Raw genomic sequence first — 13,750 nt, forward strand, 5'->3', positions numbered from 1 at the left:
GATATTATCTAACAATTAACAAACATTTTTAAAATCATATTTACTTCTGAGTGTCTCTTGTACATTGAGATTTTTTTTTTTTTAATGACATCTCTATGTCGGGATAATACAGTAAAATACTTATGGTTTGCCCTGTCTAACATTCATTCTAACCATGAATCTTTGGTTATTATGAGGGTAGAAAGTAAGTTAAGACATGTCAGTAACTGTATGGAATCACCAACTGGGAGAGGTCAGGTTAGGGAGTATTGGCACAGCGCACTGCCGCAACCACTACATGATGAAATACCTCAGGATCCCGATTGCCCCCTCCCCCCCCTCGGGATGACATGTGGTCCAGTCCCACCCTCCGGAAATGGCCATCTATCTGCTGCAGCCAGGAGTTACGTGATTGCCCCCTTGGCCAGGTACAGCCGCCTGGGTCCTCAGCAATGCGAATCCTGCGAGCCGGATCACCGTCAGGGTAACGTGCCACATGACCGTAGTGCCGTAACTGACGCTCTCTCACCATGCAGGTAATGTGCCTCATTCAAGACTCCAGCAATGAGGATCCTGCGAGCCGGATCACCGTCAGGGTAACGTGCCACATGGCCGTAGTGCCGTAACTGACGCTGCCTCACAATGCAGGTAATGTGCCTCATTCCGGACTCCATGAGGAACCGCTTGTTCAACGCAAAGTCAGACCAGCGGTAACCAAGGACTCTCCAAAGAGACACAATACCGAAGGAATTCAGAATTCGTCTCAATCCAGTGGATAGAGTCAAAACCTCCAGAGAGCCAACTGGGTCTGGTCTGTTGGGGATTGGAACCAGTGTGGTGCTGACCGCTGTATGGCGACGCTCGGGTCCTGCCCCGAGGGAGAGGCCCACATGATAGAACAGCATACCTGGAAAAGATGAATAATTCTTACATACATTACTAAATACGTTTAGTAAATTCCTACCACAGCAAGAATGAAGGATTGTACTCAAAATATATTCATTAACTTGATGATCCCCATTTGGAGAAGCAGGGGGGTAGACCGTCTGTTTTGATAAAAGCAGGGCGGACGTGATGGAGAAACAGCTGTACATGGAGGTGGTTATGCGTCACGCAAAAAGTGTTAACAAGGTGTAGTTTAGAGATGAGTGCAGCGCCTGCTTGGAGGAGAGGTAGTGGATGTGCGTCTGGTCGCTGTACATGCTGAAGCCTGCGTCTGCCATCCAGCCGAGGGCTTGTGGTTGGCTGGCCTGCTCTTAACGTGAGTCACAGGACATGAGGGTATCTGTCGGGTGATTAGTCACCAGGCAGCGCTGGTCATGTGGTCAGTTCTGTGTGACAGCGTGTATCTCTGCTCAGATACATAAATATATGGGCTTTGGGTTTGGTTACTTAAGATCTCTCTCTGGACAAATTGAGAGCTGGGTTACACAGTTTTAGGTACCAGATAAATACCAGAGAATATCAGATATTTTTCATTCTCTTTGACATTTTGTACCTCGCTATATAGTAATTTCACTTTAAAATATAAAAGGCAAGCTTTGATAATACAACGAAGGCCAATCACAGACAGATACTGCATTCGTGCCCTGTGGTTGTGCGGATGACTTGGGTTTTGAGCCTGAAGATCTTCAGTCATGGTTGAGGTTAGGGGTGAAGAAGAACATGGGCAGGTAAAATGGGTAGAAGAATAAAAGAATAAAAGAATGAATCGCTGAGGAACAAGGAGCTTCAGGAGGAACAGTATACAGTAGCAAAAAAAGTAGTTAGTACTGTAGGTGGTTGTTGTTCTTTGGGCCCCCCCCCCACCCCCCCCCCCCCCCCCCCACCCCCCTCGGACGTTTCAAAGAATAAACAAACAGCCATTCAGCAGAGTCAGAAGATCCTAGCTGGCTGTTTAACACGCTGCTTCGGAATCTCCTAAACGAGGAATGTATTTATTTCATGTTTAGTGTACTGACTGTTTCTGGCCTACAGGGGGCCCCCAAGGTGAAAATGCATGGTTTGCGCGGCGGTTCACTCTGCCACTGACTGTCAATGAGGATGAGTCTTGAGCTAAATTTAAGTTGTGATTAGGAGATTCACAAACATCAGTGGTGGATGTGTGGTTAAGGCAGAGAGCCTACAGGGAGTTAAGAGACAGTGGTTCAGACAAGCAATGTCCACCTAAGTCATACTTCATAAGGCTCTCTGTTGTGTTATAAAGGGAAGAAAATAAATGCAGTAAGTATTACAGTTGGTAGGGGAAGCCTTGAGAGGTGGAATAGTGCAAGTGACCAAATGTATAGCATGGGAAAGAGAGGCATCATCTAAACAACACTGTGTGAGTGTGATGGTGGAGAGCAGTCTTTCACAATCCGGTCCTCAGGGGCCCCCAGCCAGCCCACGTTTTCGCTCCCTCCCAGCTCCCTACCAGGCAAAAATATGGACTGGAAGAGTGCTGAAGAAGAACTGATCATCGTAGAGTAAGGAAAAGAAGGTCACATTATTAACTCTGTCAAAGTAGCATTTATTTAAGATTACATAGCAATAGTAAAGGGTGCATGTTTACTTAGAAAAATTGAGAATTGATTCAGTGGAGTTACTGGGGGATAACGGCCATGTGGTATGGTATATATCCAGGACAGTGTGGTCATTTTCTGATCTGTCAGGTGCATCCAAAACAACAACTAGCAATAGGCTGATGGGCGATAGTCTTTAGATTCCTAGCACAATACCATGTAATGAAAACTAGCCTCTCCTCTGTCATGTTGTTTCATAATTTCGAAAATCACCAACACAGAATTAGAAAACAGCCATACAAATATAGAAAATGAAAATTATGTTCAATTTTGGGCCGCAAGAGACAAATTTTCAAGCCACGGACAGATTCATGGGGGACGTTGCGGCAATGAGAATATCGGAAGAGACTTTGCCCGGAAGAGTAGTCAACAAAAGCGTATAAAGTCGTGAAAAGGTCATTCTGGGAACAGGTCTGAACGCTTCCACCATTAAGCCATAAATGAGGTACAAGTGCTCACATGAGGCTGACTAATTACGAAAGAGTGTTGCTGTGTTGTACCAACAAAGTTCTCCTTCCCCGTCACACTCTGACGGACAAAGAGCACACAGCTTATGTAGATTACTTAATGGGAGTTTACCAGTAGTAGCCACTGAAGGAACAAACACTTTACCTAAATATAATACTGCAGATACCTCAGAAATCTGGTGTACAGCCTTTATTTAATTTCTTTTTAAGTTCATAATGATTTATATTGAGTTTCTGGTCATATTTTTTTTTTTTTTAATAATTTTCACTGTTTATGTATAATATTCCCAATAAGAACTGTAGGAATTGTGATCTTAATAACTACCAATTCTACCATGTAATATTTTTCTATTCTTCCAGCCACTTCCAGTTCACACTAGACCTTCACCTCGTCCCAGGAAGCAAAATGCAGTGCAGTAGGGAGCATAATAATCCTTTATGTATCCATCTATTTAGTTTATTTATGTTTTTGATCGTCTTTCTTTGACTTGCTTACAAGTCAGGCGGTTTTGGCACCGATTAATGATTAAGACGCAGTCTTAGCAGTGGAAAGAGTTTTATTAGTTTAAGGATGGAACCGGGATACATTACAAAAAGCACGAAACATGCATAATATACTGACATTCAAACCTAAGCATTAAACACCATCTGAACCACATACACACATGCGAACATACAGGTGGATATACATTAAGGCAGGTATACATCCAGCAATTATACTCTGTCATTAAATAGTTTTGCTCTCCCATTGTTTTACACTATGTACAAAGCTGTTTCTAGATTATTCTACTGGGACAGTTAGCCGAGGCGTGTTTCAGAGAGAGGCAGATAAGAATGAAGAAACATCTATTTCAACAATGTTTGCTTTTCAAGTACGTTGCTCGTCCTGCCCTCCCTTCCTTCCTTGACCTCTATTTTTTAATCTCTATAAATAGCTATATGCCTACTATATGTTCCTCTTAACCTCTTTCTTCCTCTCCACTAGTCTGCAGTGCCCACCTCCTCGACCCCGTTGTCTGAATGAGCAAAGGATATGCAAAGGGAATCTGACAGGCGAGGGAGGCTGTTTTTAAGAGTTTAACTTCTTTCTAGGTGGGGGTGTGTTCTTGCATCATCCCCAGAGATAAGCCATCCAATCATAAGCCTTCCCTTTGGTGAGTTCAGCACTCACATCTCAACCAGGCTTGTCCCAGGCAATCTTGGGCAGGTCAAGTGTGCATGGAACCAATCCCAGATAGGTTGAGGTTATGCTAATCCACTTCTTGGGCACTTTGCTTCACACTTCCACCTTCGAGTCAGAGCCCAACCCCTGAGCCTGCAGTGCTTCCTCTCGCTTCATCTTCGGCTTCTCAGTGCGGGTGTGCCACACCAGTACCTGCACAGCAAAGCCCGAACAGAACCAGACATCCAGTCACTTAATAGTCCATACACTGTATGACATAAAGCACAGCTTCTTGGGCATTACAGTTGACCTTCACCAATAGGTGTTTCTTGACTTTTAAGGCCGGAACATGTTGATAATTTTACTTTATTGGTCTTTATCTATAAAACATCCTATGTAGCTGCATGTTGAAATCATTTAATTAAATCAGTATAACAACAAACGACAATTTTAATATACCTGAAAGGTCAAGATAATGTCAATTAAAAACAAATTTTATATTTCATTCTATTTCATAACTAAACTTGTAATGTACAGATTACTCATTCCCCAAAAAAAACACCTGTAAGCAAGTACATGCTGAATTTCAGTACTTTCAAAAATGGCAACATAAGAGGAAATTGTATTATAAGTAGGGATGTTAAACAATTATTTTTTTCAATCACAATTTTAAGATTTTAAGGCATAAATAAAAGAAATACTGCAAATTATTTTATGTTTATCCTGTGTATGCCTCTGCCTGGCAGTTTATTAAAACGAGAAAGAAAACAGGCAAACATCCGCTTCCCTGTGAGATACTAACTGATTATTTTGATTTTAGCTTTGAATTCTGGGATCCTGCGATCCATAATCTAAACTCTCACCTTGCACACAACCAGGAAGCAATATTATAGGTCTCTATTAAAAGTCTTTGCTCATACTATTCTCTCATTTGAGTGTCGAAATTCAGCATGCGTTACCGTGATTAAAATTAACGCCATTCATAAACGCGATACATTTCCCAGCTCTGATAGTAATACAAGCTGGGTGTCAAACTCTTCCAGACCTTAGCAAATGGCAAGAGAGAGAGATGGGAAGGCCCACCTTGGTGCACATTTCAGCTTTAGGCTCCAGCTCCTCCATGGTTACCAGGCCCTGCAGGAAGCTGCTTTCCACGAAGCCCATGGGCGAATTCCCATCGAATCGGGCCTCTGGGTTCCTCAGCACGAGCCGCAGGGAGATGGCGAAACCAGCCATGTCCAAGGGGAAGGGCCGGCTGGGGCGCCAGCCCGTGTGGAAACGCACCACTCGGCCTTGCTCCACCACGGGGCCCTCGTACCGCATGCCGCCCACCAGCCCTACGGGCCACACAGACACCCGCTGGGTCCACCGCATCTGCGGGAGAGTCTCTGTTACAGCACTGAGGTGGAAAAGGGAGAGTAAGAGTACAGGGGAGGGTAAAACTCCCCCACCAGGACTGACGGCTCCTTCCAGCTGTGCTTCAAACACATCTCACTGCCATTTCAGCAGATTACAAATTAATTCATTTATATTAAATAACAACTACTGCAAATCATAATAAACAGGGAAAATACTGTCTATGAACGACTAAGATGGATGAGAACAACACTAAGAGTAATGTGGGGATTAATATGCAGGGAGCGAACAGAACGAAAAGGCAGAAAGCCCATTCCCTACCTCCTCAAAAAGCTGAAGGCTGTAGGTGTTGTCGTCATCTGCAAAGTAAACCGCACCCTCAGCCGCCTCACCCACCCAGATGTTCTCCCTCAGCCAGCGCAGCCCCTCGTTCCGCTGCTCCACGCCACGGGGCTTCAGCCAGTTGGGGTCTCCCTCCTGGAGCTTGCGATCTTGTGGGGTAGGAATGTGCAGATGAGTGAAGACCAGGCCCGAGTGTTCCAAGAAGTGTGACACCAGGTCGGTCCTCTGGGATGAGTCCTCCACAACAATCCAGTGGAGCTGGGGTACATGCAGGAACGTCTGGGACAGTCGGGTTAGCTCAGCCTTTTGGACTAGCCTGGATGAAAATATACTTATTATAGTACAGAGAAACAGCATGGCATTATGTACATGACACAGAGCCCCGACAGAAATGGCTTTAGCCTTCAGGAAATACCTGGCATAAGTTGGTGTGATTACATAAATGGTTGGCAGGTGGGGCTTGGTAGGTTCTTTCTTTGTGTGCCCCTGGAGGCTGTGTAACTTCCCTAAAAGGCGGGAAATGGTACGATCCTTCGTCATGTCATGCTCACTGCACTCACAGTGCTGACCTTAACGGTGAACAGACAACCATGTATATGCGTTAGAACAGTAAGTGGCGTCGTAGTTCCAAAACACCAAGCCACGCATAAAGAACATGTAGCATTCTGCATAATGCGGCATTTACAGTACATCACCTGACCTGGCTCACTTACCAGGAAACATGCTCTGAAAAATGTGTAACGTTATTTTCCTTACCCAAGTGCATAAGGGCGTACATCAGCCCCAAAAGAGAGACAGTGAAGTAGAGGATAAAGACAGTCTTCAGCTTGAACCTCAGCCTCATGGTGGATTGCTAGGAGAACTGATGCATAAAGTGGACCGTCAAAACACTAAAACAGCTATTTGATATTAAATAATATGTTTATTTCTAAGCAATATTTAAAAAGTCATACGCGCCCTATATGTAAATCAATAGGGGTGCGTGAACAGGACGAGAACAGACCTAGAGGGCTTCATGTTGAAGGACAATAAACGACTATTCAATTAACATATATGGGAATGTGGAAACTGTGTAAAACCATAGTTATTTCAAATGCGTTTTGAAATCCAGTTTTCTGCACGGTACAAAATAGTCATAAATGTTCAGCACTATGGTTTAAAAACAGCAATCGGGAAAATAATTGAAGGTTTTGTGCAAAAGAACCATTCCCGGCAATAACAAGAAATCCAAGCCCTTCACTGTTCATAGATGAATAACTGACAGACTTGATTCACGACGGCGAAGTTAAAAATTTTAGCAGAAATTACAGTTCGGCATCTATTGTATGGTTCTCGAACTGGTCAATAATGTCTTTTTTTTTTCTCTGATTGATGTCCACCGCTTACCGGTACTGCATGGATATAGATATTTTTATCTCCTGTCATGACCTTGGAGCAGATGCTTTGATATCGCTCCAGAAACTCGCCAAATCTGACCAAAGCCATTCACGTCTAACAACACCAGCAACTTCCGCTTTCGTTGTGCTTCCTCATCGAATTCCTGCTTAAACTCGGCTATCTATACTTGGTTCCTAGTTATAATTATCAGAGAAAAATGTGTTTGGATAACAGGAAAACAATTCTTATAGAAGTACCGTTTGCATATAGTACATTAACGTTAAAGTAATTTTCCCAGATGTTTTAAAAATCCATAAAATAATAAGAGACCACATTAAATATGGAACTTTATTTGAAACACTTGAAATAAACAGCAACAGGATTGATATATCAGTATCCATTATGGAGAGCTATATATAATATATCAGTGGGTAGTTTAAAATATGAAACGGATGCCTATAATACAGTCTCAATTGTTGGTAAGTTGTTAACGACATTTATATAATGTGTAGAGAGGTGTAATGTCCTATCTTGATATGAAATACAGAGCATGAATGATGAAAAATATTGCCACTTAGCTAGGAACTAATTATTAATTAGCTAGCGACACATAATATACAGTATGGTCGTTTTATTTCAGACACTTCAGCTCTGATATCTGCAATATGAGCTCCAGCATTGTACCAAACCCAGAAGGAGAAGAAGAAAGACATGAAGCCGAGAGAGTGGCTTGTTAAAAAGGAGCTAAACTGAAGGAGGTCAGTCGTGATGAGTAACGGCAGCATGATTCCCCATGGTTCATATTCTCCTGCGTGGCGTGGCTTCATCCCTCAGGAAATCATTCCTACCACCAGCTATCAGATTGTACAACCAGTAACTCAATCTGGGCACCTTGGCAATGCTTCTTATTTCTATAAATATCTGCCTATTTATTTATTTTTTTGTGCAATAACTGACAGCATAACTCTTCATCAACTGCGTCGGGAAGAGTTCGATAAAGCGAGGTTCCGGATTTACAGCGCGTGGGCGGGGGGCGACACACCACATGTCCATTAGCGTACACATATATGCAATAGTCAGATCATTACAGAATACGGTGTCAGATATATTATAAAAAAGTTAAGATGATAAAGATTAAGTAACGCGAATGACAATAAAGCATAATGAACACGGATGGGGGGGGGGCGGGATTTTCACCACAGTATTCTACTTATTTTCATACTCACCCACTTACTTATTCCCATCTCCATATGTTTAATAGGCCTAATATATTTTAATAAAATTTAAAAAAAGCAAAAGCTCTACTTTGGTCACATCATACGAAGCAAATCAGTGGAGAAGGACGTCATGCTTGTAATGGTTAGCGGCAGAAGAAGGTGAGGACGTCCAAGGACCCGCTGGCTAGGTACCGTCAAGGAAGATACTGAACTGAGTGCAGCAGAACTGAAAGGAGTCACAATAGCTCAGAAGACATGGAAAGCATAGATCCATAGAGTGACCGAGAGTCGTACTCGACTGAACAGATGATGATATAGAAATTGTTTTATGCAGCATTGTCTATATGTCTTTTGTGTAGTTGCGTACTGTGCTGTCTGTAGTTATCGATAATTTCCTCCGGGATACTAAACGTATTTTGATTCTCACTCTGTCTTTAGTCTCCCAGGAATATGCCTGCGCAAAGAGATTTCAAGACACAATATACACCACGTGGGATGGAAATAGTGTGAGGAAGCGAATGTGAGCTTTGAGAACATGAGTCATTCTTTTAAGGACATACTTCTTACCCTGACTTGGACTCTGGAAAGAAAATCTTATGGAATATCCCTAAACTGTGCACTGCAAGCTGAAAGTTAATTGATAGCCTACCTTTAGATCTTGGCTTCATGTTTATCAGCTTATTCTGCAGTACCATATGCCAATGCCCTTTTCTCCTTGGAAGTAATTACAACACTTAAAACATCAACCAGGCCACAGGCTTTAACGTGCAGTTACTTCATTCATGTTAGTAATCAGCATATGTTGCCGTAAACTAAATCAATCTGCCAATCAAAGCCTTGCTATCAAACTGGTCTTGACAGGTTCTGCTTCGCCTCTTTCTGACAATCTGAGGGTTTCTACTGCATTTAACAACGTATCAGCACCACCGTATGTCAAATGAAAAACAGATGCTGAATTCACATGACTAATGAGTTATCGTGACCTCATATAACCTCATAAGTAGGGACTTATCCATGCCAAGACAGTGGGGATAGCGTATGTGCTTAGCCAAACTGGGGGTTCAGGGCTGATTTGGCCCCTACCAATTGTTGAAACCAAACCAACACCCTTGCCACTTCTCCACCGTCTCTTCTCATTCCTGCAGCTCTCCATAGACTCTGTCGAAACTGCACAATCATGGAGAGCATAAGTCAAGCAGATAATGACAAGTCAATCATTAAGTGGCAAACTGAAAATCTGTGAATTCTACAATAAGAACAGCCATATTTCGGCCAGCAAGGACTGCAGATCTGCTGATTCAAAGTTGTGTGTCCCAAGTTATTACAAGCTTTGCATTTTGGCTCTGATTACCTGATAAAAAACCACTGAAACATGGTAAAATGCAGAAGACACGTTTCTCTTCCATCTGGAGATTGAACCTTGACAGTAACAAAGGAATTAAAGAAAAACAGAATTCTTCCCAAAAACAGAAACGTGAAAGTGTTTGAAATGTTCCTGAAAGAAATTCACACCACACAACTAGAGCATTAAGGGAATTCCTAATCTTTGTTTTCTTATCCGCTCTGGCACATGCAGGATACAAGTAGTATATTCATAGCTGTTGCATTTTCATCGCTCGGTGGGAATTTATCAACATGCTGTGCGGTCGCTGGTCAGATTGTGCAAGAGCGAGGGTGGCGTCTGATCGACGTGATTCGTGTGTTTTTGTTGCCTAACCAGATTAGCGGGGATGGCGTTATGTGAGAAATGCCTTAAGGTACAATTTATCTCAGCATATACATCAGGCAGAAACAATCTGTAGTTTGTGGAACGGATTTAAACACCTAAGGGGATAGGCTTGGGAAATATTAGGCTATACTGAGACTGTTCTGCATTCCCTCGCAAAATTACAACTAAAAATAAATCCATGCGAATTAAGCATTAACAATATATCTGTGTATTTTAGACCAGATTCAAAGTAGAAATCATTACGGTAATACGTTACTGTCGGATCTGTCGAAATGCGTGACACAGCAACGAGTGAGTGCACAGCATGCAAGGATCACAAGACAACGTTTGATGGGGAAAAAATAAAGAGGATATTATCCAATACCGAAAGAGTGCATTCCACATTATCTTTATTCTGCGCTAACTTGCCTAATGGATATGTTAACTTCCTGATAATTATATCGTTCGTCTCACATGATTTTAGTTCCGGTTTACTTTATTATAAATAACCGATTCAACGCTCGATTACGCGACAGATTCAAAACAACATGAGCCAATTTAACATGCAATATATCTGGAAGGGGGGTGATAATGAGGCGGGCAGAAAGACATGTCCACTCGTCTGTTTAGTTTTGAAAACATCAGATACAATCTTCTGCCACAGTTCTCGAATCCTGCTCATCTCAATGCATGTTGAGATTTAATTCGCTAATACTGCAGATGACGTAATATTATAGTAAACGTAGCCTAAAAATCCTGCCGATTGATAAATATCAAATACTCAATCAGTAACCCAACATGTTACCCTCGCCTCGTTACCTCAGACTTATATTAATAGACCTTGATTGGTTTGCATTAAATTATTTGTATGCGTTTTTTTCTAATGATTGTTCATCACTTTATTTTTAATAAAGCTCCAAACTGGTCAGCCCGCCCCCCGTTCCGCGGTCCATGGGCAAAGTAATAACTTTGTATTTATCTTTCTCTATTTTCAAGTGACGCTGTCACTTACCGTACGCATGGCTCGCTACCGCCCTCTTGCGAACACCAGCATTTTTCTCCATCGGTGTCGCTCACGCGTTTAAATTCATTGCACATGCGCATCTGGCCCAGGGATTGTTTCAATGTATTTTTATAAAGCAAATGACAAACCTTTAAATATACTAATTCAATTTTATTGTTTCCCATACTCGAAAGAGGTAGGCCTACTGGGAGTTAAATCGCCCGTTTTTATTCCTTCTCATTTGTTTTTACAATAAAATCGTTTGTTTTACAAGAACCGACCTTCACTAGGCTACATGAACATGGAGTAGATAGACCAGCACTCTCGACATTAATGGAGGAAATGCTTGTTCGTAATTTATAAAACGATAATTATGAGGGATTTTTTTTTTTTCAAAGCTTTTTACCTGCATAAGACATACATATGACCATACTGTACTGATAATATTCAAGGTTGCTAACTTTGGTAAGCTGGTTGGAGTGCTGATTTGCAATTTAAGACAAGCTACCCCAACACTTTTGGTGTAGGTTTATAATGGAATAGTATGCATCTGCCATAAGATTTATTCAGTGACCATGAAAGTCTGAAAGCGTGAGTCTAGTGCCAGATGTGTGAGAGATGGCAACCCTGAATATTCATTTTGGGGGGTGCGGGGATGGGGGCACAATTTCTTCTTAAACCTGAGCAAAGCTAAATACAGGTTTATGATACAAGTTACCTCTAGTGGACTAGAGGGGTTTTTTTCTAAACAGAGACCATGAGACGGTTTAGTTTGTATTCACCAGACGGGGAATGGTTTTGGGAACTGTCCCTCACCTCTCCACACACACTCTCAAAGCTAGCATGATAACTCAGAAATGATTTTGAGGATCTTTTAGAAACTTTGTAGATACACCTTGTGGATGAAGATCTGGAACTCGCCAAATTTCGAGACGGTTACACAAAGATTGAAGGAGTACCATATACTGATAGTACAAAAATAGGCAGCTTCAGGCTGGTGATTTCAATAACTTATAATTCTTTAATGGGTCTTTAAAAAAACTTTGCAGACATATTGTATGAATGGGTATCTGGACCTGATCAAACTTTGAGAGAAATTGCATGAAAATCAAAGCAACACTGTTTAGTGGCAGCAACGGAAAGGGTGACCTCAGGAGACGTTTGACCCTGTGAACATAACTCCAAAAGTATTTGATGGTCTTATGAATTATCGTATTACCACTTCACAAAAAAAAAACATTACATGGATACACCTGAGTTCATTTTGAAACAAATCCTCCGAAAACTGGCAGTGCAGGTGCCAGCAGTGGTAGGTGGCAGCAAAGGGCAGAAAGGGCGTTTGCAGAACACAGTAGGCTTTATTCTATAGGTCTTTCAAGGATCTTTTTCACTGTTTGCACAGTTCGGTGAAAACGTGGGGCGTGAGAAGAATTTCTGCATTTGCTAAAAAAGTTTAAAATATTTTTTTTTTCCGTTGAAGTCCAGTGAAATATATTGCCGGCAGTCCGTGGTAAACTTGGTGAAATCAGGTTAGGTACAGTAATACTCCTACAGTATCATCATTAGGCAGATTTTACTTCCTCTTGCCATCAAGATGCTTCTGAAATACCATCAAGATGCCTCAAGCATAACGTATGGACAGCATGAAATAAAATGGAGACCTCCCAAGCCTGGTGTAGGTTGAGGGGTGTGGGTGGAGTAGGGGATTAGATGGGATAGGGTCTGGTGGGCCGTCTGTGGAACACATTGTCATTCTGACAGCATCTCATTTGATACGCACTTACTTTCTGCAGCCTCTGAGAAAACAGGCAATGGCTTGTTCCGGTTTAAATTTGTGTTAAACTTTTAACTGCAGCTAACCTGATAGTCCCGGTTGTACAGGAGGTAAGTAAAACAATGACATTTTTGTTTGATAACTGATGATTAAATACAAGACATTTGTAATACAAGACATTTTAATCCGGTTATTAAAAACATTTATTTGTTATAGTCGAGGACATCAACAATACGTAGTATATGTTATATACATTTATATAATGTACTGGCCTAATGTATGAATGGAAAAATCCATGGCATTGTATTTCAAATTGAATACATGACATTTTGGAATAATAAATATTATTTGTAGATTAGATATTTTATCACTGCTTGGCGATCAACAGTTCCATATATATCCAATATAAAAATTCTCATTTGAAGAATACTCCATGATTGTAGTCCCAGTCTATGTAGACTGACCAAACATCTTGTACGGCTCTCACTCGATATAACGCAATGACACTCGGAGGTAAACTTTGTATGTAGTATTACCTATATCCACCAGATGGCCGTTTCCATTGTGCAAGATAACAAATAAGCCAAGAATCCGTTATGATGCATCACTGTATGTCACGCACTGACCAGGTATCAGTTGACTCTTTTAATACATCGACGTTTATTTGCCGGAAAATCGACTTTAAAGTGACATCGGCACATTAGTTAAATTGAGTTGTAGCTGAGATTTTAGTTTTGCTCTTGTGATTAATTGTCAGTGCCCTCCGCAGTGCGTGTGTGTTTCCCTCAAACAATGAATCGGTCC

General features: G+C 41.7%; 1 protein-coding gene and 1 long non-coding RNA gene across 3 annotated transcripts; one reads left to right on the top strand and one right to left on the bottom strand.

Moving 5' to 3' along the window:
* Positions 1–3,546: 3,546 nt before the first annotated feature.
* Positions 3,547–7,413, bottom strand: b3gat3 (beta-1,3-glucuronyltransferase 3 (glucuronosyltransferase I)). Of its 2 annotated transcripts, none has more exons than XM_049029447.1 (6): positions 7,254–7,413; positions 6,624–6,729; positions 6,283–6,373; positions 5,847–6,183; positions 5,253–5,543; positions 3,547–4,382 (listed from the first exon to the last, which is right to left on the bottom strand). In XM_049029447.1, exons 2-6 carry the CDS (start codon positions 6,709–6,711, stop codon positions 4,284–4,286), a joined length of 906 nt encoding a protein of 301 aa, XP_048885404.1. In that variant the 5' UTR covers positions 6,712–6,729; positions 7,254–7,413; the 3' UTR covers positions 3,547–4,283. The 2 variants fall into 2 exon arrangements, with proteins under 2 accessions (XP_048885404.1, XP_048885403.1); XM_049029446.1 differs by having other exon boundaries at positions 6,283–6,436.
* A 55-nt stretch (positions 7,414–7,468) lies between these two features.
* LOC125751023 (uncharacterized) lies at positions 7,469–9,957 on the top strand. The gene is made up of 3 exons (XR_007400489.1): positions 7,469–7,723; positions 7,885–8,002; positions 8,900–9,957. It is a non-coding gene; the product is annotated as an uncharacterized LOC125751023 (long non-coding RNA).
* The last annotated feature ends 3,793 nt before the right edge of the window (positions 9,958–13,750 follow it).

This window comes from Brienomyrus brachyistius, chromosome 10, assembly GCF_023856365.1.
Source record: "Brienomyrus brachyistius isolate T26 chromosome 10, BBRACH_0.4, whole genome shotgun sequence".
Lineage (NCBI taxonomy): Eukaryota > Metazoa > Chordata > Actinopteri > Osteoglossiformes > Mormyridae > Brienomyrus > Brienomyrus brachyistius.